Consider the following 23,990-nt stretch of genomic DNA (forward strand, 5'->3'; position numbering starts at 1 on the left):
TGGGGGAAAAAGTATTTAGTCAGCCACCAATTGTGCAAGTTCTCCCACTTAAAAAGATGAGAGAGGCCTGTAATTTTCATCATAGGTACACGTCAACTGTGACAGTCAAAATGAGAAAAAAAAATCCAGAAAATCACATTGTAGGATTTTTAATGAATTTATTTGCAAATGATGGTGGAAAATAAGTATTTGGTCAATAACAAAAGTTTCTCAATACTTTGTTATATACCCTTTGTTGGCAATGACACAGGTCAAACGTTTTCTGTAGTCTTCACAAGGTTTTCACACACTGTTGCTGGTATTTTGGCCCATTCCTCCATGCAGATCTCCTCTAGAGCAGTGATGTTTTGGGGCTGTCGCTGGGCAACACGGACTTTCAACTCCCTCCAAAGATTTTCTATGGGGTTGAGATCTGGAGACTGGCTAGGCCACTCCAGGACCTTGAAATGCTTCTTACGAGCCACTCCTTCATTGCCCGGGCGGTGTGTTTGGGATCATTGTCATGCTGAAAGACCCAGCCACATTTCATCTTCAATGCCCTTGCTGATGGAAGGAGGTTTTCACTCAAAATCTCACGATACATGGCCCCATTCATTCTTTCCTTTACACGGATCAGTCGTCCTGGTCCCTTTGCAGAAAAACAGCCCCAAAGCATGATGTTTCCACCCCCATGCTTCACAGTAGGTATGGTGTTCTTTGGATGCAACTCAGCATTCTTTGTCCTCCAAACACGACGAGTTGAGTTTTTACCAAAAAGTTATATTTTGGTTTCATCTGACCACATGACATTCTCCCAATCCTCTTCTGGATCATCCAAATGCACTCTAGCAAACTTCAGACGGGACTGGACATGTACTGGCTTAAGCAGGGGGACACGTCTCGCACTGCAGGATTTGAGTCCCTGGCGGCGTAGTGTGTTGCTGATGGTAGGCTTTGTTACTTTGGTCCCAGCTCTCTGCAGGTCATTCACTAGGTCCCCCCGTGTGGTTCTGGGATTTTTGCTCACTGTTCTTGTGATCATTTTGACCCCACGGGGTGATATCTTGCGTGGAGCCCCAGATCGAGGGAGATTATCAGTGGTCTTGTATGTCTTCCATTTCCTAATAATTGCTCCCACATTTGATTTATTCAAACCAAGCTGCTTAGCTATTGCAGATTCAGCCTTCCCAGCCTAGTGCAGGTCTACAATATTGTTTCTGGTGTCCTTTGACAGCTATTTGGTCTTGGCCATAGTGGAGTTTGGAGTGTGACTGTTTGAGGTTGTGGACAGGTGTCTTTTATACTGATAACAAGTTCAAACAGGTGCCATTAATACAGGTAACGAGTGGAGGACAGAGGAGCCTCTTAAATAAGAAGTTACAGGTCTGTGAGAGCCAGAAATCTTGCTTGTTTGTAGGTGACCAAATACTTATTTTCCACCATAATTTGCAAATAAATTCATAAAAAATCCTACAATGTGATCTTCTGGAAAGAAAAATCTCAATTTGTCTGTCATAGTTGACGTGTACCTATGATGAAAATTACAGGCCTCTCTCATCTTTTTAAGTGGGAGAACTTGCACAATTGGTGGCTGACTAAATACTTTTTTTCCCCACTGTATGTCTAACTTATGTAACCTTACAACAGTATCACATGTTACACCATAGAATATATAATATGGGACTAACTCTTTGTCTGTCTCCATGGCAGCATACACAGACCACAATGGCTTGTCGCCGCGGCACATCAAGAGTGACAGTGACGATGATGACTTGCCCAACGTAACCCTGGACAGTGTCATCGAGACCGGATCTACCGCTCTGTCTATAGCACGCGCCGTACAGGAGTAAGTACTACTGTGTGTGTGTGTGTGTGTGTGTGTGTGTGTGTGTGTGTGTGTGTGTGTGTGTGATCTACCGCTCTGTCTTTAACACATGCCATACAGAAGTAAGTACCAGCGTGTGTTGTGTGTTCTGTGTGTGTGTGTTTTGTGTGTTCTGTGTGTGCGCGTTTGTGTGTGTGTTTATGTATTATGTGTCCCTCTGTATAGCCTTATACCACCCTCTTTATGTGTCTAGTCCATCTGTGTATAATAAGATGAGTCAGGGCTTCCCCATCCATCCTAGCCCAGTCTGATAATCAGAACCAGGCTTTCAGTTTTGATTGGGTTATTTTGCCTAAAAACCTTTAGGCCTACCTATAAAAAAAACTCTGCATCTCTGCCCAGCCTGGCAAGAGTGGCCAAAAGGGTGTTTAGTATCCCCAGTGGCTCTGCAAGTGTGGAGAGGATATTCTCCGCAGCTGGCCTGCTCTCCAGGCACCATCGCATGAGCCTGAAGCCACAGATTGGCCAGAATCCTGTTTCTAAAAATGAACTCAAAGGCATTTTTCGTTGAATTTGTATTTAATTCTAAGTAAGTCACAGCCTATGTTCACAATTTATAGACTATAATGATTTAATATAACAAAATGTTGTTTAAATACTGAGAGCTTTATGTCCCTACCAGCCTATTGTGTAGCACTTGCAAATCCTTCACAATGTATTTCTTTGTAGGCCTTGAAAAAATTGAAATAATATATCCTAAATAATTCATTTTCGTTCCTTATTAGGATCCCTGTCTGTCTCATGACCTATTTAGAGTGTTTATATGCTGTTTAAAATGACATATAGCCTATTTCATTCTATAGCTAGAGGACTCCTGATATCTCCAGGAGTGAGAAGTATCATTTTTTTGTCTTTATTTGTTGTATTTTTGCTAGCTAGGGCCATCTACTTTAAGTGCTGCCTGTTTTTCCAGTGGCCTACTTGGTGTGTGAACTGCTGACTGCTCATAATTTGCAGATAGTTGTTGACAGATCAACCAGGATCAAGGGGCAGGGCAATTTGTGACTTGTTTAGGTAATCAGTGGCTGGATTGGTGGGGAGTGGTTTCATCTCTCCTAGGCAATCAGGAATTATTGTTAGTTCTTCAATCTCCCCTGGTTTCTTAGCGGCAGCTGTAAGTGGCGGTCGTGTCGCAAAACTAAGACCATCGCCGAAACAAAGACTGTTCTGCCGAGTTGTTCTGCAGAGTTGTTCTGCCGAGTTGTTCTGCTCCACACCACTCTCTCACTCGAGTATCTTACCTAGTTATTTACAGATGATCTCATTTTGCTCTTTTGTAGCTTCGTCAACTATGTGTATGTTTTCTATGCCTGTTCACACCTCTCCCTGTAGGCTTTACAGACGCTCCCCACCCCTTTAATGCAACCCTTCTAATTTAGTGTACACTGCACGCACAACCCATGTGGAATTCCGGGTCTCTGGCATCGTTTAGATTCTGCCGATCTGCGGTCAAGAACGCTGAGTTCATCTCAGCCTATGCTGCCCTTCTGTCCCTTTACTTTTTGGCCCTGACGGAGACATGGATCACCTCAGAGAATACTGCTACTCCAGCTGCTCTTTCTTCATCTGACTATGTTTTCTCTCAAAGTTTGAGAGCATCTGGTCATCGCAGTGGTGGCACAGGTCTACTAAATTTCAATTTTCTCCATCTCTCACCTGTCCATCTCCTCATTTTAAATCCATGCTGTTGTAACCGGTTCTGTACCCGTGCCTTTCTGCGTTGCGTTCTGGTGAGGTGTAGGTGGAAGGGAAGGCTCTGGACACAATTTTGCCGGTTGTCTCTCTTTTAATGAGTTCATGAATGGATACAAATGCAAGGCAAACGTTAATGCTGCCGTCTGGACTCTCGTACACAAGTACAGTGGGGAAAAAAAGTATTTAGTCAGCCACCAATTGTGCAAGTTCTCCCACTTAAAAAGATGAGAGAGGCCTGTAATTTTCATCATAGGTACACGTCAACTATGACAGACAAAATGAGAATTTTTTTTCCAGAAAATCACATTGTAGGATTTTTAATGAATTTATTGGCAAATGATGGTGGAAAATAAGTATTTGGTCAATAACAAAGGTTTCTCAATACTTTGTTATATACCCTTTGTTGGCAATGACACAGGTCAAACGTTTTCTGTAAGTCTTCACAAGGTTTTCACACACTGTTGCTTGTATTTTGGCCCATTCCTCCATGCAGATCTCCTCTAGAGCAGTGATGTTTTGGGGCTGTCGCTGGGCAACACAGACTTTCAACTCCCTCCAAAGATTTTCTATGGGGTTGAGATCTGGAGACTGGCTAGGCCACTCCAGGACCTTGAAATGCTTCTTACGAAGCCACTCCTTCGTTGCCCGGGCGGTGTGTTTGGGATCATTGTCATGCTGAAAGACCCAGCCACGTTTCATCTTCAATGACCTTGCTGATGGAAGGAGGTTTTCACTCAAAATCTCACGATACATGGCCCCATTCATTCTTTCCTTTACACGGATCAGTCGTCCTGGTCCCTTTGCAGAAAAACAGCCCAAAAGCATGATGTTTCCACCCCCATGCTTCACAGTAGGTATGGTGTTCTTTGGATGCAACTCAGCATTCTTTGTCCTCCAAACATGACGAGTTGAGTTTTTACCAAAAAGTTATATTTTGGTTTCATCTGACCATATGACATTCTCCCAATCCTCTTCTGGATCATCCAAATGCACTTCAGACGGGCCTGGACATGTACTGGCTTAAGCAGGGGGACACGTCTCGCACTGCAGGATTTGAGTCCCTGGCGGCGTAGTGTGTTACTGATGGTAGGCTTTGTTACTTTGGTCCCAGCTCTCTGCAGGTCATTCACTAGGTCCCCCCGTGTGGTTCTGGGATTTTTGCTCACCGTTCTTGTGATCATTTTGACCCCACGGGGTGAGATCTTGCGTGGAGCCCCAGATTGAGGGAGATTATCAGTGGTCTTGTATGTCTTCCATTTCCTAATAATTGCTCCCACAGTTGATTTCTTCAAACCAAGCTGCTTACCTATTGCAGATTCAGTCTTCCCAGCCTGGTGCAAGTCTACAATTTTGTTTCTGGTGTCCTTTGACAGCTCTTTGGTCTTGGCCATTGTGGAGTTTGGAGTGTGACTGTTTGAGGTTGTGGACAGGTGTCTTTTATACTGATAACAAGTTCAAACAGGTGCCATTAATACAGGTAACGAGTGGAGGACAGAGGAGCCTCTTAAAGAAGAAGTTACAGGTCTGTGAGAGCCAGAAATCTTGCTTGTTTGTAGGTGACCAAATACTTATTTTCCACCATAATTTGCAAATACATTCATTAAAAATCCTACAATGGGATTTTCTGGATGTTTTTTTCTCAATTTGTCTGTCATAGTTGACGTGTACCTATGATGAAAATTACAGGCCTCTCTCATCTTTTTAAGTGGGAGAACTTGCACAATTGGTGGCTGACTAAATACTTTTTTCCCCACTGTATATTTGCCTGATAAAAGACAAAAGACAGTGCAGAATGCCCGTGAGAAAATCTTCAGAAAACTCATGCTGTCTGCACCTGAAAGAGCCCCTTCCCGCAAACAAAGCTAACGGTAACTAGGCTAGCCTTGTAAAGTTGCAATCAAAGTTGCACTCGAAAATGATCCCCATTCACGCTAATCTATATTCCTGCAGACAGTAGTTCAACAACACTAAATCAATGACGATATAATTTTTGCTCGTCTTTTTGTGAATTTGTGAACATTTGTGAACATGTGCATTCCAAAAACACTCTTGAAAGTTATATATATATCCATGAGTTTATATATATATATCCAAAGTTTATATACGTATATGTTGAGGTGAGAGCATTGGAAATGCTTTTAGCAGTTGACCTGCTTCTGTTTTGTGGGTGGCACTGTGTGCTGTTTTCGAAGGATGGGTCCTGGCCTCTCGGGGGGCCTAGGGATCCGGGGGGACGGGGGTGGTATGCCGATCACTGGGATGACAACCCAACTTTGGATGGGGAGGGGCTTTAGTGGGGGGAATAGTGGAGAACATTTGGAGGGTTACTTAGCAGCAATGCAAATATCATGGTACAGCTATATGGACACTCAATCACTATAATTTATTGGTAAATATACAAACATATATTATGATAAATAGATTTGAAACTTGTATCTCATTATGGTAAGTGGTGAAATAAGTATAGCCAGTTATAATTGTAATGGCTTAGCAGTTAATAACAAAAGAAGAACAATATTTACATGGCTCAACAATATTTACATGGCTCAAAGAGAAGGAATATAATATCTATTGTTTACAGCAAACTCATTCAACAATTCTAGTTGAAGTTGTGTGGAAGAAGGACTGGGGGGGGGGGCGAAATATACTTCTCCCATGGGCAAAGAAACTCATAAGGGGCGATGATATTAATTAACAGTAATTTCGATCCGAATGTGCAAATTGTCCAAACAGATCCGCAAGGTAGATGGATGATTTTAAATATGTTATTGGACCATAAACAGATATGGCTCATTAACCTTTACGGACCAAATAATGATGATCCACACTTCTTTGACAATATATATAATACATGATCAACCCTGCAAGCAATACAAGACTCTATTATTATGGTGGGAGATTATAATACTGTTTTAAATAGCTCAATGGACCGTAAAGGAAATCACACTACAAACTATCACCCTCATGCTCTTAAGGAAATCATGAATGTCATGGATACATTAGAACTAGTAGATATATAGAGGCTTAAATATCCTGACCTAGTGAGATACACATGGCAGAGACTCAATCAAGCTAGTCGTCTTGACTTCTTTCTTATGTCATTCTCGTTGGCACCAAAAGTTTAAAAAGTGTTGATAGGGGACAGAATGCAGTCGGACCATCATATAATTGGCATATACATTACTCTTACTGAATTTCCACGTGGGCGAGGATATTGGAAATTTAATCAAAGCCTATTGGATGATAACTTGATTTTAACTAGGACAGAGGAATTTATGACTGATTTTTTCCAACATAACATGGGTACAGCAAATCCCCTTATTGTATGGGATACTTTTAAATGAGCCTTTAGAGGCCATGCAATTCAGTACTCATCTCGAAAACAAAAGCAATTTAGGTCAAAATAGTCCATACTAACAAAGGAAATAGAAGGTCTAACAGAACAGATAGATAGCAATACAAACTGTAACATAGAGGCTCAGAATAAATTAGAGGAAAAACAAAAAGAAATGGAGAAACTTATTCAAGAAAGATCAAGTGTAATATATTATAATAAATAAAGCGAACTGGATGGAATATGGGGAAAACTGCACCAAATTATTTTTTCATCTTCAACAAACTGGTTACAAATGACGGAGTCACCCATGATTCATCAAATGATATTTTGAAGGAGGAAGCAATGTACTTTAAGCATATGTTTTCGTTTCAGTCGCCTCCATCTCCTCTAACTGAAGCTAATTGTAGGGATTTTTTTCTATTGATAATGTAAAATTAACAGTAATACAGAAGACTCATGTGAAGGTGAAATTCTGGATGCAATTAAATACTTTAAGTCCGAGAAAACTCCAGGGTTGGATGTCATACCGGTCGAGGTATACCAAACCTTTTTTGATATACTCAGAGGACCGTTATTAGCATGTTTTAACCACTCCTATGTAAATGGTCGATTATTAGACGCTCAAGAAGTAGGTCTGATTTCTTTATCACTGAAACAGGATGCAAGTGGGAAATATAAAGATCCAGTCCATTAAAAAAATTGGAGGCCCCTTACACTTCAGTGTTGTGATGCAAAAATTCTAGCAAAATGTATAGCGCATAGAATTAAAAAGGTATTGTCTGACATTATTAATTCTAATCAGACATAATTTTTACATGGACGATACATTGGAGATAATATAAGGCAAGTACTGGAAACAATAGAACTAGGAAACCAGGACTGCTATTCATAGCAGACTTTGAAAAGGCATTTGATAAAGTACGACTGGAGTTTATATATAAATGCCTGGAGCATTTCAATTTTGGAGAATCTCTTATAAAATGGGTTAAAATCATGTATAGTAACCCTAGGTGTAAAATAGTAAATAATGGCTATTTCTCAGAAAGTTTTAAACTGTCAAGAGGAGTATAACAAGGTTGTCCAATATCGGCATATCTATTTATTATGGCCATCGAAATGTTAGCTATTAAAATCAGATCCAACAATAATATCAAGGGAATACAAATCCATGGCTTAAAAACAAAGGTTTGTACGCTGGTCATTGTACGCTGATGATGCATGTTTTCTTTTAAATCCACAACTTGAATCCCTCCACAGCCTCACAGAGGATATAAATACATTTTCTAACCTCTGGATTACAACCAAATTATGATAAATGTACTTACTATATTACGTATTGGATCACTAAAAAATTTTACATTACCATGTAGTTTACCATTAAAATGGTCTGATGGTGATGTGGATATACTCGGTATACATATCCCAAATGAAATAAATGATCTCACTCCAATAAATGTTAATAGAAAGTTAGCAAAAATAGATAAGATCTTGCTGCCATGGAAAGGTAAATACCTGTCTATTTGTGGAAAAATCACCCTGATTAACTCTTTAGTATTATCTCAGTTTACCTATTTGCTTATGGTCTTGCCTACAGTTTTTTTTAAATTATATGAGACATGTATTTTCCATTTTATTTGGAACGGCAAGCCAGACAAAATAAAATGGGCCTATTTATATAATGAATATGAATTCGGAGGACAGAAATTATTAAATATTAACGCATTAGACTTATCACTAAAAGCTTCAGTCATACAAAAGTTATACTTGAATCCGAACTGGTACTCTAGCATATTAGTAAATTCAAGAATGGCCTTTTCCCCTTTATTCAGATTACAATCTCTCACTTTCAGTTATTTGAAAAGGAAATAATATCACTATTTCTAAAACAAGCCATAGAATGTTGGTAGAAATTTCAATTTAATCCTCCAGAAACGACAGAACAAATAATGCAACAAATATTGTGGTTAAACTCAATTATACTAATTGATAAAAAAAACATTATTTTTTGACAAAATATTTAAAAAAGGTATAATCTTCGTAAATGATATCATAGGTTGGACTGGTGGAGTTATGTCGCACATGCAACTAACAAAAACATATAGAAATGTCTGCTCTACCCAAAATTACAACCAAATAATTGCAGCATTACCGCAACAATGGAAGAGGAAAGTGGAAGGTGGAAAAAGTAAGGAACATGTCTGTCGGCCTTGCATTAAAGAACATAATTGGTTAAAGAAAATTGTAATAAATCTGGTTCTTGGCTTTGTATTTGGATTGCATATCTTAGACATCCTTTTGCAAAACTATAAATACAAATGGCATAGGTGAATACAACATTCACTGATAAGTGTTTTGTTTTCAGACTATTAACACATTGTTTTCATCAGAAGATAAAGGTGTGCAAATGTGTTCACTGTTTCCAGCAATCCGTAAATACTAGTGCACAAAATTCTAAATCACTCCACCAGTGCTATATCATGTACAATATAGGGGAAGATCTAGGCAATGGGGATTGTCAAATGTTTATGATTAGGGCTAACCTGTAGCAGACACACACGCACACACTAACCTAACATAGCAGGCATAAAAGAGCTTCATTTCTTTCTTTCTGGGACTGACGAGAGAAAAAAAAAACTATTGTGGGAGGTTCACTTCTGCACTGTTCAACCAATCCATTAAATGTGGAGGACTAGATAAGATGGAGTGTCGCCTTGTTAATGTCCAAAAGCGGAAGTCTCTTTCCATTTCCCCTGAAAACCGGATGCTTCCGGTTGTTGCCAGCCCAGCTGAGGTTGCGCACACGCAAACACATACACGATTTATCTTAATGAATTTATTCCGACTAATATCTCAAAACTACCCATTTTTGATTTTGTTCATTTTAAGACATATTGTTTGGAACAATATACTCTACAAGTACATCACATTTCCAGAGTGGGCTCTCTGCTAATTCTGAAGGGGATGATCAATTTTATGAGCACCACTGACACAGTGAATGGGAAAATTGATTCACAAAGGGAACTCTCTCTGCTGGTGACTTGCTGAATGTGCAATCCTAAAGGAGGGCTGTGATTGGTTAATGACCTATAGTTTCAATTTCTAGTTATAAAATGGGTCATATCATTAAAAGTACCAGACAGCCCACTCCTGAAATTTGACGTGTTTGGAGAGTAAATTGTTACAAACAATATGTCTAAAAATAAGTAAAACCAAAATGGGTAGTTTTGAGATATTTAATATTATTAACATATTAAATAAATAAATAAATTAACAGCTGATCTGCCAACTTCTGTCTGTAGCGTCCGAACACTACACACTAATATGACTCTCACGAACACGTACATGTTGGTTATGTTGCTCTAGGACACCCACAGGCCTCACAAGACTCATCTGAAGGTCCCCCGGTACCAGTTGAAAAAATGAATGGAAGTACAGTATATATAGATAATAGTGCCGGCTTAGACAGTTATGGGTTAATATGAATAAAATGTTGAATAAATACATTTGTACATTTGTATTTCAGAGAATAGACATACTCCATATTTGAGAGAACACTATAAGGAGTATAATGAAACCAAGATTTTGTCTGTATCATGTACGGTTCACAGATCTTAGGGTCCTAATCTAAAAACGGCATACAGTGCGTTGCAAAAGTATTCATCCCCCTTGGCGTTTTTCCTATTTTGTTGCATTACAACCTATAATTTAAATAGATTTTTATTTGGATTTCATGTAATAGACATAAACAAAATAGTCAAATTGGTGAAGTGAAATGAAAAAAATAACTTACGGAAAAGTGGTGCGTGCATATGTATTCACCCCCTTTGCTATGAAGCCCCTAAATAAGATCTGGTGCAACCAATTACCTTCAGAAGTCACATAATTAGTTAAATAACGTCCACCTGTGTGCAATCTAAGTGTCACCTGATCTGTCATATGATCTCAGTATAGACACTGTCCTGAAAGGCCGCAGTGTCTGCAACACCACTAAGCAAGGGGCACCAGCAAGCAAGCTGCACCATGAAGACCAAGGAGCTCTCCAAACAGGTCAGGGACAAAGTTGTGGAGAAGTACAGATCAGTGTTGGGTTATAAAAAAAGATCAGAAACTTTGAACATCCCACAGAGCACCATTAAATCCATTATAAAAAAAATTGAAAGAATATGGCACCACAATAAACCTGCCAAGAGAGGGCCGCCCACCAAAACTCACGGACCAGACAAGGAGGGCATTAATCAAAGGCAACAAAGAGACCAAAGATAACCCTGAAGGAGCTGCAAAGCTCCACAGCGGAGATTGGAGTATCTGTCCATAGGACCACTTTAAGCTGTATACTCCACAGACATGGGCTTTACGGAAGAGTGGCCAGAAAAAAGCCATTGCTTAAAGAAAAAAAATAAGCAAACAGGTTTGGTGTTCGCCAAAAGGGATGTGGGAGACTCCCCAAACATATGGAAGAAGGTACTCTGATCAGATGAGACTAAAATTGAGCTTTTTGGCATCAAGGAAAACGCTATGTCTGGCGCAAACCCAACACCTCTCATCACCCCAAGAACACCATCCCCAAAGTGAAGCATGGTGGTGGCAGCATCATGCTGTGGGGATGTTTTTCATCGGCAGGGACTGGGAAACCGGTCAGAATTGAAGGAATGATGGATGGCGCTAAATAAAGGGAAATTCTTGAGGGAAACCTGTTTCAGTTCCAGAGATTTGAGACTGGGACAGAGGTTCACCTTCCAGCAGGACAATGACCCTAAGCATACTGCTAAAGCAACACTCGAGTGGTTTAAGGGGAAACATTTAAATGTCTTGGAATGACCTAGTCAAACCCCAGACCTCAATCCAATTGAGAATCTGTGGTATGACTTAAAGATTGCTGTACACCAGCGGAACCCATCCAACTTGAAAGAGCTGGAGCAGTTTTGCCTTGAAGAATGGGCAAAAATCCCAGTCGCTAGATGTGCCAAGCTTATAGAGACATACCCCATGAGACTTGCAGCTGTAATTGCTGCAAAAGGTGGCTCTACAAAGTAGTGATTTTGGCGGGGTGAATAGTTATGCACGCTCAAGTTTTCTGTTTTTGTGTCTTATTTCTTGTTTGGTTCACAATAAAAAATATTTGACATCTTCAAAGTGGTAGGCATGTTGTGTAAATCAAATGATACAAACCCATTTTGATTCCAGGTTTTAAGGAAAAAAAATAGGAAAAATGCCAATACTTTCGCAAGCTGCTGTAAAATGGCAAATGTCATTGTGATTTTCAAAAAAATGCTTTGTGATACAAATTCAAAAAGCATGCTAAACATCCTTCCTCCCAATGAAGTTCCTATGTGAGAATTGCTAGAACAGTCTGAGATACCATAAATATTCGCAATGTCACTCCCACTGCCGTGGAGTCGCCTTAGTGTATTTTAATGGGAAATGGCTTGTTGAAAAAGTGGATGTTATTGTTGATAGTTGATTTACTGTACAGGCTGTAATCTGGTTGCCTATTCAGTATACAGTATAGATGCATAAAGGATTATATAGCTTGTTCTAGCCATACTGTTCAGTGTGTGAGTACCAACAGTAGAGGTGAAGGATGGGAGAGAGACGGTCAGTGAGAGCGGAGAGCCTGCAGTTGAGCTGAGTGCCAGGTATCCACATAAATACATGAGGAGAGAGAGAGAGAGAAATAAAGAGGGCTAGAGGGAGGGAAAGAGGAAGAGTGGGGGGGAAAGGAAGAGTGGGGGGAAAATGGAGAAAGAGCATGGATAAGTAATGGGCTTCTTGGCCAGCCTCCTCTATATTCATGATTTTCCTTGGGGAAACGGTGGATGGGCTATTGTGGGAAAGAGAGAATGAGGGAGAGATTGACAGAGGGAAAGAGGGAGGTGGAGTATGAAGGGGAGAGAGGGGGGAAGGGAGGGAGAGGCTCTGGTGATTTCTGACCGGTCCCCAAGGGCCTGAGGCCGCAGAGCAGGTGAAGGGAGAGAGGGGAAGTGTGTGCGTGGGGAGACAGGGTTTGTGTGTGCGTGTGTCCGTACGCAGGCACAGAGGTGCCCCTTGGGCTTTTGGAATGTATGCTTGAATGCTTGCGTTTGTGTTCCTATGCCTCCATTCCATATGAGGGCTTGTTGTGTGTCTCCTGTGTCTTCTTAGTCCCGTTTCCTCTTAGAGATTCAGAGCCAGATGAATGCACAGCCTCTGTCCTGTACAGATAGTGTTCCGCAGAAAGCCCCTGTTGCAGGTGACAAACACACACAAATGCAGGAATGCACAAACATGCACACACACATTACCCCCCTCACCTCACCTCACCGCCCAACCCCCACACACATACATACGGACGGATGAAGGGAAAAGAAGAGACAATGGAACAAAAACAGAGAGCTGAGAGTTGAAACAGATCTCAGCTGTAACGTTTCCTCTCTTTCAGTGTGTTGGTTTGGGAGAGACAAACCGAGTCTTTCACACAGGTTGTGATGGCAGGGTTACACCGGGTTCAAGGCTGCCACTCTGCCACGGCTCTCAGGAGATATTACTGCTACATCTATTATTACTACTTCCACAAATATGTCTATTAATACTCTGATACGTGTAGGGGTAGAGTAGTAGTAATGGTATACATGTCTTCATGCTGTTTAGTCAGTAAAAATGCACATTTAGTAAAGGATGTGCTTTTGTAACAGAAGGATCTCGCTAAGCCTTGCTTGTGTGACGAGTAGTGGTGGGCACCAATATCGATAATTTGATATGATGCCGATATCGTTTGATATTGATATGAGCAAGGTATATAGTGAAATCGGTTTATCCTTGCTGTTAACCTACAGTATTATGTAAAAGATCAAACATGACTGTTCTTGCAGGCACAAAACGCTCTTACAGGCTCTCAACAGATCATACTTAACTGCCTGCTGATGGGTCAACAATGGGCTTTCCATTGTATTCAAACTGTCCCAATGGGCAATAAGCAAACAGCGGTCTGAACTTTTGCAATGTTATTCATTTAGTTGCAATGTTATTCATTCAAACCGATATGATATCGGTTAGAACAAATTGAATTAGTTTTTCCATATCGGTGCCCATCACTAGTGACAAGTAATATTGCCTTAGAGTAAAAAAGTCTAAATAATGACCCGGGTTTAATCCAGTTGGTCACATCTACTACTACTTGAACATCCACTGGCATTACAGTTTTTCTTTTACTGCTTTGGTGCTATTTTCACATGTACAGTACCAAAAGTTTGGACACACCTACTCATTCAAGGGTTTTTCTTTATTTTTACTATTTTCTACATTGTAGAATAGTGAAGACATCAAAACTATGAAATAACACATATGGAATCATGTAGTAACCAAAAGTGTTAAACAAATCAAAATATATTTTATATTTGAGATTCTTCAAAGTAGCCACCCTTTGCCTTGATGACAGCTTTGCACACTCTTGGCATTTTCTCAACCAGCTTCATGATGTAGTCACCTGGAATGCATTTCAATTAACAGGTGTGCCTTGTTAAAAGTTAATTTGTGGAATTTCTAATTTGTGGAAGTCCATATTATGGCAAGAAAAGCTCAAATAAGCAAAGAGAAACGACAGTCCATCATTACTTTAAGACATGAAGGTCAGACAATCCGGAAACTTTTCAAGAACTTTGAAAGTGTATTCAAGTTCAGTTGCAAAAACCATCAACGCTATGATGAAACTGGCTCTCATGAGGACCGCCACAGGAATGGAACACCCAGAGTTACCTCTGCTGCAGAGAATAAATTAATTAGAGTTAAATGCACCTCAGATTGCAGTCCAAATAAATGCTTCACGGAGTTCAAGTAACAGACACATCTCAACATCAACTGTTCAGAGGAGACTGTATGAATCAGGCCTTCATGGTCGAATTGCTGAAAAGAAACCACTACTAAAGGACACCAATAACAAGAAGAGACTTACTTGGGCCAAGAAACACAAGCAATGGACATTACACCGGTGGAAATCTCTCATTTGATCTGATGAGTCCAAATTTGAAATTTTTGGTTCCAACCGCCATGTCTTTGTGAGACGCAGAGTAGGTGAATGGATGATCACCGCATGTGTGGTTCCCACAGGGAAGCATGGAGGAGGAGGTGTGATGGTGTGGGGGTGCTTTGCTGATGACACTGTCGTGATTTATTTAGAATTCAAGGCACACTTAACCAGCATGGCTACCACAGCATTCTGCAGCGATACGCCATCCCATCTGGTTTGCGCTTAGTGGGACTATCATTTGTTTTTCAACAGGACAATGACCCAACACACCTCCAGGCTGTGTAAGGGCTATTTGACCAAGGAGAGTGATGGAATGCTGCATCAGATGAGCTGGCCTCCACAATCACCCGACCTCAACCCAATTGAGATGGTTTGGGATGAGTTGGACTGAAGAGTAAAGGACATGCAGCCAACAAGTGCTCAGCATATGTGGGAACTTCTTCAAGACCGTTGGAAAAGCATTCCTCATGAAGCTGGTTGAGAGAATGCAAAGAGTGTGCAAAGCTGTCATAAAGGCAAATGGTGGCTATTTGAAGAATCTCAAATATTTGTTTAACACTTTTTTGGTTACTACATGATTCCATATGTGTTATTTCATGAGTAGGTGTGTCCAAACTTTTGACTGGTACTGTATGTGCAGAATTTTCTAAATGCTTAGTACTAAAAACTCCAAACTGGTTACACTTATAACTCAGCAAGTCTCATATTCAAAAACGTTGTATTGTGCATTAATTTAGTTTGAGGACATCTTTCATCACACAACCATTGATGTATTGTGTAATTGATGTGTATATTGATATGTATAGTGTAATTTATAATATCATTATGTTGTGTTTTGGTGATTACATCAATGTATTTCACTGAACTTTAATATATTTAATTTAACCTTTATTTAAGGAGGGAGTCATGCTGGTTACACTTATAACAGATGAGACCTGCATGAACACAATTTAGTTATTTAGTTATTTTCTCAATTAGTTAATCCAATAGCAAAAAATGCAAGATACATGTTTCAAAATTGCCCTTTGAATGTGATATGCCACAGTACTGTAAATAACAATGTTTTCACATTAGGCAATAATACACTTGCACTACCCATTAAAATTTACTGAACATTACATTTCCATGATTTATATCCCATGTGTGATCAAAGGTGATCATTGAAGACATCTTTCACAATCATTGTTGCAAAAAATAAAGGAGTGGCTCCTAATCCGTGACCGGATCTTTTATTTCTGAGTGCACAAATTCTCGGAGAATCTCGCAGGAATTTAGGACTTCACTAATTTTCTCATGCCAAAACCAGATGAAATACATACCGGTAGTTAAGTCACAGTTGCGTGCCAAAAATATGATATTTGCAATGTTACTAAGCAAAAAACAAACAAACAAAACATCAATAGCCACTACAATGTCAAAACATGATTTTGTCATCAATTCAGTACCATTTGCTTGATTTTGCGAACCCACGACTATGGTGTATCAACATTAGCTAGCTAACTTTAGCATGCTAGCGATGCTAGTCAGCATAGGCTGCTACATGATAATCAGCTTGCGTTAGCTAGCTAGCGTTAGCTACCTAGATAGCCAGACTAACTAGCTCTAGTCCAATAGAAACCGATGCATCCCTGCTGGCTACATGGCTAGCTAGATGACCAGTGAGATTCAAGGCTTTAATAAGTGCCATAGTGCAGAAATAATAAATAAAATATTGGTTGATAAGCTAACTAAGTTAGCTAGCAAGATAGCTATGACAGTTACCAGTGTGCATGCACAAATGCATGACGACACATTGTATCGAAGTAAAGAAGGCATGCAGAACGGACTGCCTCTCTGCGAATGGACTGCCCCATCTAGCTAGCTAGTAGAGGGGTACAAAAACGCCGGTACACAGATGCATAGCTCATACAATTCTAGTCAATGACAATACAGTTGGGAAAAAAAGTATTTAGTCAGCCACCAATTGTGCAAGTTCTCCCACTAAAAAAGATGAGAGAGGCCTGTAATTTTCATCATAGGTACACGTCAACTATGACAGACAAATTGAGAATTTTTTTCTCCAGAAAATCACATTGTAGGATTTTTTATGAATTTATTTGCAAATTATGGTGGAAAATAAGTATTTGGTCACCTACAAACAAGCAAGATTTCTGGCTCTCACAGACCTGTAACTTCTTCTTTAAGAGGCTCCTCTGTCCTCCACTCGTTACCTGTATTAATGGCACCTGTTTGAACTTGTTATCAGTATAAAAGACACCTGTCCACAACCTCAAACAGTCACACTCCAAACTCCACTATGGCCAAGACCAAAGAGCTGTCAAAGGACACCAGAAACAAAATTGTAGACCTGCACTAGGCTGGGAAGACTGAATCTGCAATAGGTAAGCAGCTTGGTTTGAAGAAATCAACTGTGGGAGCAATTATTAGGAAATGGAAGACATACAAGACCACTGATAATCTCCCTCGATCTGGGGCTCCACGCAAGATCTCACCCCGTCGGGTCAAAATGTTCACAAGAACGGTGAGCAAAAATCCCAGAACCACACAGGGGGACCTAGTGAATGACCTGCAGAGAGCTGGGACCAAAGTAACAAAGCCTACCATCTGTAACACACTACGCCGCCAGGGACTCAAATCCTGCAGTGCCAGATGTGTCCCCCTGCTTAAGCCAGTACATGTCCAGGCCCGTCTGAAGTTTGCTAGAGTGCATTTGGATGATCCAGAAGAGGATTGGGAGAATGTCATATGGTCAGATGAAACCAAAATAGAACTTTTTGGTAAAAAATCAACTCGTCGTGTTTGGAGGACAAAGAATGCTGAGTTGCATCCAAAGAACACCATACCTACTGTGAAGCATGGGGGTGGAAACATCATACTTTGGGGCTGTTTTTCTGCAAAGGGACCAGGACGACTGATCCGTGTAAAGGAAAGGATGAATGGGGCCATGTATCGTGAGATTTTGAGTGAAAACCTCCTTCCATCAGCAAGGGCATTGAAGATGAAACGTGGCTGGGTCTTTCAGCATGACAATGATCCCAAACACACCACCCGGGCAACGAAGGAGTGGCTTCGTAAGAAGCATTTCAAGGTCCTGGAGTGGACTAGCCAGTCTCCAGATCTCAACCCCATAGAAAATCTTTGGAGGGAGTTGAAAGTCCATGTTGCCCAGCGACAGCCCCAAAACATCACTGCTCTAGAGGAGATCTGCATGGAGGAATGGGCCAAAATACCAGCAACAGTGTGTGAAAACCTTGTGAAGACTTACAGAAAACGTTTGACCTGTGTCATTGCCAACAAAGGGTATATAACAAAGTATTGAGAAACTTTTTTTATTGACCAAATACTTATTTTCCACCATAATTTGCAAATAAATTCATTAAAAATCCTACAATGTGATTTTCTGGATTTCTTTTTCTCATTTTGTCTGTCATAGTTGACGTGTACCTATGATGAAAATTACAGGCCTCTCTCATCTTTTTAAGTGGGAGAACTTGCACAATTGGTGGCTGACTAAATACTTTTTTTCCCCACTGTACATGTTTCAAAGTAAATACTTGAGTCAAATAGAAATCTAGTTGTGTTTTTTTGCATAGGAAAGGGGATTCACCCAACATCAAGCTTGAAAACTGGGGATACACATTTATGATAGTTAGCGACTGAGGATGAAAAACCCGGCGACCACTAGATGTCCTCATATACCCAGACCCGGCGCCAGGATAAAGTGACTAAGTGGGCAGTTGAAATCGGCCAGGGGGCAAAATGTCTTTTTTTTTTTTCTTCTTCTTGCATTGGAATTGTATAGAATTCTGCTTACATAATTACGCTATACCACAATAAATGTGCGAGTGACACTAAACTCAGCTTCCACCAAATCTGTTTTGCTTAGATCCAGCAGTGGTATCACCTTCTTCACATCTTGAAAGTCATAGCTCTATGGGTCAAGGGCACACAGGGCCTCACCAATCGTCCTGAAATTTCACCAATGAAAGCATCCAATGTGCTGAAGAATAGTCATTTACACTTAGTCTGTTCTCCTGCTGGCCTACTGTACTGTCCAACACGTATTGCTGGAGATTTGTACTTACATAACGTCGTTGTTTGCTTGGAGCTGGTGGTGGTGGTGTGTCAGTGCCACTGGAACTGCACTGTGCCCAAATGGCTTCAAACTCGATGTCACACCTCAGCTTCTCGATGCACTCCAACGCACTGTGAACCACTTTGACTCCAGTGTAAAGATCCGTTGCTTTTGGGTTAGCACTGGACCCAACACAGAACTTTCGATATGGGAAACAAAATCCAACCACTCTCTTCCTATGAACCAGTTGCTATTAAATGAACGTTTTTAAACAGAAAACCTATGGCTTGGGTAGGATTCTAGTCTAACCTGGGCTGGCACCGCTATTCCAAGATCATCAGGAACAGTCGGAGGTGGAGGCTGCTGTGGAGCCATTATTCTGGCGGCGCTTGTAGAAGGGTGGGTAGGCTCTGCACACGAAACTAGCTGGAGCTCGGCAGCATCATCGCTGTTGGGCGGCGGCCTCAGTGGTTTGATGCTGCTGCTGCTGCTGCTGCTGCTGCTCATCGCTCTCCTTTGTTTGAGTACTTTGGCAAAGCCAATTTCTGATATCCATCGTGACAGATTAGCTGGTTCGAGCTAGCTAAATAGGCTGAGGCTAAAAACATGAACGCTTTTTACAGCTAGCTAGCTAAGAGTAAAGCAGCTTTAACGGTAAACTTGAACCTTTTAAATCAAAATCAAATATTACAGGTATATCACGTTATTCAGTTAGCCTACCACAGAGATGAGAAGTGTTTTTCCCACTTTTTAAGGAAACCCAAAGGAGTCAAACCTAACCGCCCATTGACTTTCCATAGCCCCCCTACACACACCGCAGCGTGCCCTATCCATTGTGCTGACACAGCGCAGCGGAGATACATATTTGTTTTGCACCAACCTGTCACTCGATCATTTAAACTTTTTTCTATTTTTATATAGGGTCATTAAAATAAAACTGAGGGGGCTAAAGTTTGAACTGAGGGGGCTAAGCCTATACCCAAATGCACTTCATTTTTCATCAGTACTGTGTGAATGACTAAACTGTCATGGATGAAACATATTGAAACAACAGTAGCTAAGATGGGGAGATGTCTGCTCATAATAAAGTGCGGCTCTGCCTTCTTAACAAAGCTATCATCAAGGCAGGTCCTACAGACCCTTGTTTTGTCACTCCTGGACTACTGTCCAGTCATGTGGTCAGTTGCCACAAAGAGGGACTCAGGAAAATTGCAATTGGCTCAGAACAGGGCAGCACGGCTGGCCCTTGGATGTACACAGAGAGCTAACAATAATAATATGCATGTAAATCTCTACTGGCTCAAAGTAGAGGAGAGATTGACTTCATCACTACTTGTATTTGTGAGAAGTATTGACATGTTGAATGCACCAAGCTGTCTGTTTAAAGTACTAGCACACAGCTCGGACACCCATGTATACCCCACAAGACATGCCACCAGAGGTCTCTTCACAGTCCCCAAGTCCAGAACAGACTATGGGAGGCGCACAGTACTACATAGAGCCATGACTACATGGAACTCTATTCCACATCACTTAACTAATGCAAGCAGTAGAATCAGATTAAAGAGACACAGACACGTGCATAGACACACACAATAACATACACACTCTACAAACATGTACACATTACATTTGTGTTGTAGATATATGGTAGTAGAGTAGTGGCCTGAGGGCACACACTTAATGTGTTGTGAAATCTGTTGTGAAATGTATTGTAATGTTTTAAAATTGTATAACTGCTTTAATTATGCTGGATCCCAGGAAGAGTAGCTGCTGCCAAGAAGGCAGCAGCTAATAAGGATCCATAATAAATACAAATACGAATACAAATGATAAGCCCATTCAATCTATTTTGGGGTATCTGTAATAATCTTTATTTTTTATACTAGAGGCCTACATATTTCAGATCATTTGTCTTCATGAATGGTTTCATGTGAGCGTGGTTGCATCCCCTATCTTAAAGTGTAAGAAGGCATTTGATATCACAAAGTATGCTGTATTTCCATTTCTCCTGGTTTCCCATTTCTCATTTCGAGACACAGCTAGTTAATTTACAACATAAACGCTCATAGCTATGTGAATTTATGTGTACTAACTGTTATTAACTATCATTGCATTGCACGAGAGCTGCATCTGTGTATGTGCCAGCGTTTTTGTGTCCCATTTGACAGTCCGTCCTGGTTGTAATGTTGACATTACCAGAGACAGTCTACTATCTTTGACAACACTGGTACTGCCATGCATGTAAAGCTAGCTAGCATCCTCTTTGATAACTGGTATACCTTGCTAGCTAACTCAGCTAGCCTCATTGTCACCACTAGCAACACGCCACGTAGCCAACAGGCTTGCATCGGTTTCCGTTGGACTAGACTAAAGCTTGCTAGCTAGGTAGCTAACTATGGCTAGCTAACAGTAGCGTCACTAGCATGCTAACGTTAGCTAGCTAGCTAATGACTATACACCATAGTCGTGGGTCCGCAAAATCAAGCAAATGGAACTGAACTCATGACAAAATCATGTTTTGACATTCTATTGGCTATTGCTGTTTTGGTTGTTTGTTTTTTGCTTAGTGACATTAGGAATATAATCTTTTTGGCTTTTAACTCTGATTTAACTAGCTATGTATCTAATCCGGTTTTGGCATGAGAAAATTAGTTTAGTCCCAAATTCTGTGAGAATTTGCGCATTCATGGATATGGAGCCTCAGAAATAAAGCATCTGGTCACGGATTATGAGCCACTCCGAAAAAAATATATGTATTCTTCAGATATAGTTACAACATAAGTGTACTGTAATCAAATGAAAGAAATGAAAGAAACATAATGTTTAGCAGGCACTAGTTTGTATCAAGCCTGTCTTGTGCATTTAGCCATAGGTTCTCATCGACATCACAGTATTTTGTATTTGTATTTATTAAGGATCCCCTTCAGCTGCTGCCAAGGCAGAAGCTATTCTTCCTGGGGCCCTGCAATATTAAGGCAGTTATATAGAATTACAGATATTACAAGACATTCCATTTCAAAACACTTTTCATAACACATTAAGTGTGTGCCCTCAGCCCACTACTCTACTACCACATTCAGAAGTTTACATACACCTTAGCCAAGTACATTTAAACTGTTTTTCACAATTCCTAACATTTAATCCTAGTAAAAATTCCCTGTCTTAGGTGAGTTAGGATCACCACTTTATTTAAGAATGTGAAATGTCAGAATAATTGTCACGCTCTGGTTCCGGGACTTGGTATTTTAGCCAGAGTGTGTTAAGTATTGTTGTGTTTGGGTTGGTTGGGTGGTTATTGGTTGTTTCTGTGTTTGGTTGAGTGACTCCCAATCAGTGGTAACGAGTGTCAGCTGTCGGCTCGTTATCTCTGATTGGGAGCCATATTTAAACTGTCATTGTTCACCTTGGGGTTGTGGGTTTTTGTTCTATGTTCAGTCGGTGTAACTGAGGACGTCACGGATCGTGTTTTGTTTTGTCGTGTGTTTCTACATTAAAATCATCATGTTCACTCCCAACGCTGCGCTTTGGTCGTACTTCATTGGCGCCCGTGACAGAAAAACCCACCACAACGAGACCAAGCAACAGTTGGATAACGAGTGGTGGAGCCAGAAGAGCGAAGGTTGGGAGAGGACTATGGAGGCCTGGTCCACCGAGAGGAGAGACCCCCAGAAAATTTTTAGGGGGGGCTCACGACGTCGGGGCAGAAGGTGTACGGCCCGGAGGAGTGCAAGAGGTTGGCAGATATGGCCGCCAGTTTAAGGGGGCCACTGGTTACGAAGGGGATGGAAAGTGTGGAGGCACGGCGAGAGGTACTGGGGGGTGTTTCCAGTCCGGTCCGGCCCGTTCCTGATCCCCGTGTAGGGCCAGGGGTGTGTGTCCCCAGTGCGGTTCTGTCTGTTCCTGTTCCTCGCATTGAACCTACGGTGCGCGTCGCCAGCCCGACTCGGCCCGTTCCTGCTCCCCGCACCAAGTCTGTGGTGCGTTTCGCCAGCCCAGCCCGGCCTGTCCCTGCTCAACGCACCAAGCCTACGGGGTGCGTCGCCAGCCCAGCTCGGCCTGTTCCTGCGCCCCGCACCAAGTCTGTGGTGCGTTTCGCCAGCCCAGCCCGGCCTGTTCCTGCGCCCCGCGCCAGGCCTACGGGGTGCGTCGCCAGCCCAGCCCGGCCTGTCTCTGCTCTACGCACCAAGACTACGGTGTGCGTCGTCGGCCCAACTCGGACTGTTCCTGCCACTCGCACCAGGCTAAGGGGGCGAGTCGTCAACCTGGTTCAGCCTATTCCTGCTACTCGCACCAAGCCAGGGAGGCGAGTCGTCAACCTGAGGAGGTCCGTTCCGGCTCCACGTACCAAGCCGAGGGTGCGTATCGTCGGCCAGGTCCGGTCCATCCCTGTCTCACGCGCCAAGCTAGGGGTGCGCGTCATCAGTTTGGATCCAGCCAGCTGGGTTGGATTGGACCGGGGCCATTACGGGGGGAGTTATGTAGGGTGGTGGTCAAGCCCGGAGCCGGAGCCGCCTCCGAGGAGCAACACCCACCCAGCCCTCCCCTATTTGGGGTTTTGAGGCGCGGTCGCAGTCCGCGCCTTTAGGGGGGGGTACTGTCACGCTCTGGTTCCGGGACTTGGTATTTTAGCCAGAGTGTGTTAAGTATTGTTGTGTTTGGGTTGGTTGGGTGGTTATTGGTTGTTTCTGTGTTTGGTTGAGTGACTCCCAATCAGTGGTAACGAGTGTCAGCTGTCGGCTCGTTATCTCTGATTGGGAGCCATATTTAAACTGTCATTGTTCACCTTGGGGTTGTGGGTTTTTGTTCTATGTTCAGTCGGTGTAACTGAGGACGTCACGGATCGTGTTTTGTTTTGTCGTGTGTTTCTACATTAAAATCATCATGTTCACTCCCAACGCTGCGCTTTGGTCGTACTTCATTGGCGCCCGTGACAATAATAGTAGAGAGAATGATTTCTTTCAGCTTTTATTTCTTTCATCACATTCCCAGTGGGTCAGAAGTTTACATACACTCA

General features: G+C 41.7%; 1 protein-coding gene across 2 annotated transcripts in view; it reads left to right on the forward strand.

Moving 5' to 3' along the window:
- The window catches only part of klf12b (Kruppel like factor 12b), a 192,163-nt gene that overhangs the window by 143,491 nt on the left and 24,682 nt on the right, over positions 1-23,990 (forward strand). The window contains exon 4 of one of the 2 annotated variants that reach the window (XM_084179501.1): positions 1,690-1,825. In XM_084179501.1, the coding sequence (XP_084035627.1) occupies positions 1,690-1,825 (136 nt within the window). The remainder of the gene's footprint in view (positions 1-1,689; positions 1,826-23,990) is intronic. The other variant, XM_084179502.1, reaches the window with a different exon arrangement.

Source organism: Coregonus lavaretus, assembly GCF_964263955.1.
Source record: "Coregonus lavaretus genome assembly, chromosome: 16".
NCBI classification, from domain to species: Eukaryota; Metazoa; Chordata; class Actinopteri; order Salmoniformes; family Salmonidae; genus Coregonus; species Coregonus lavaretus.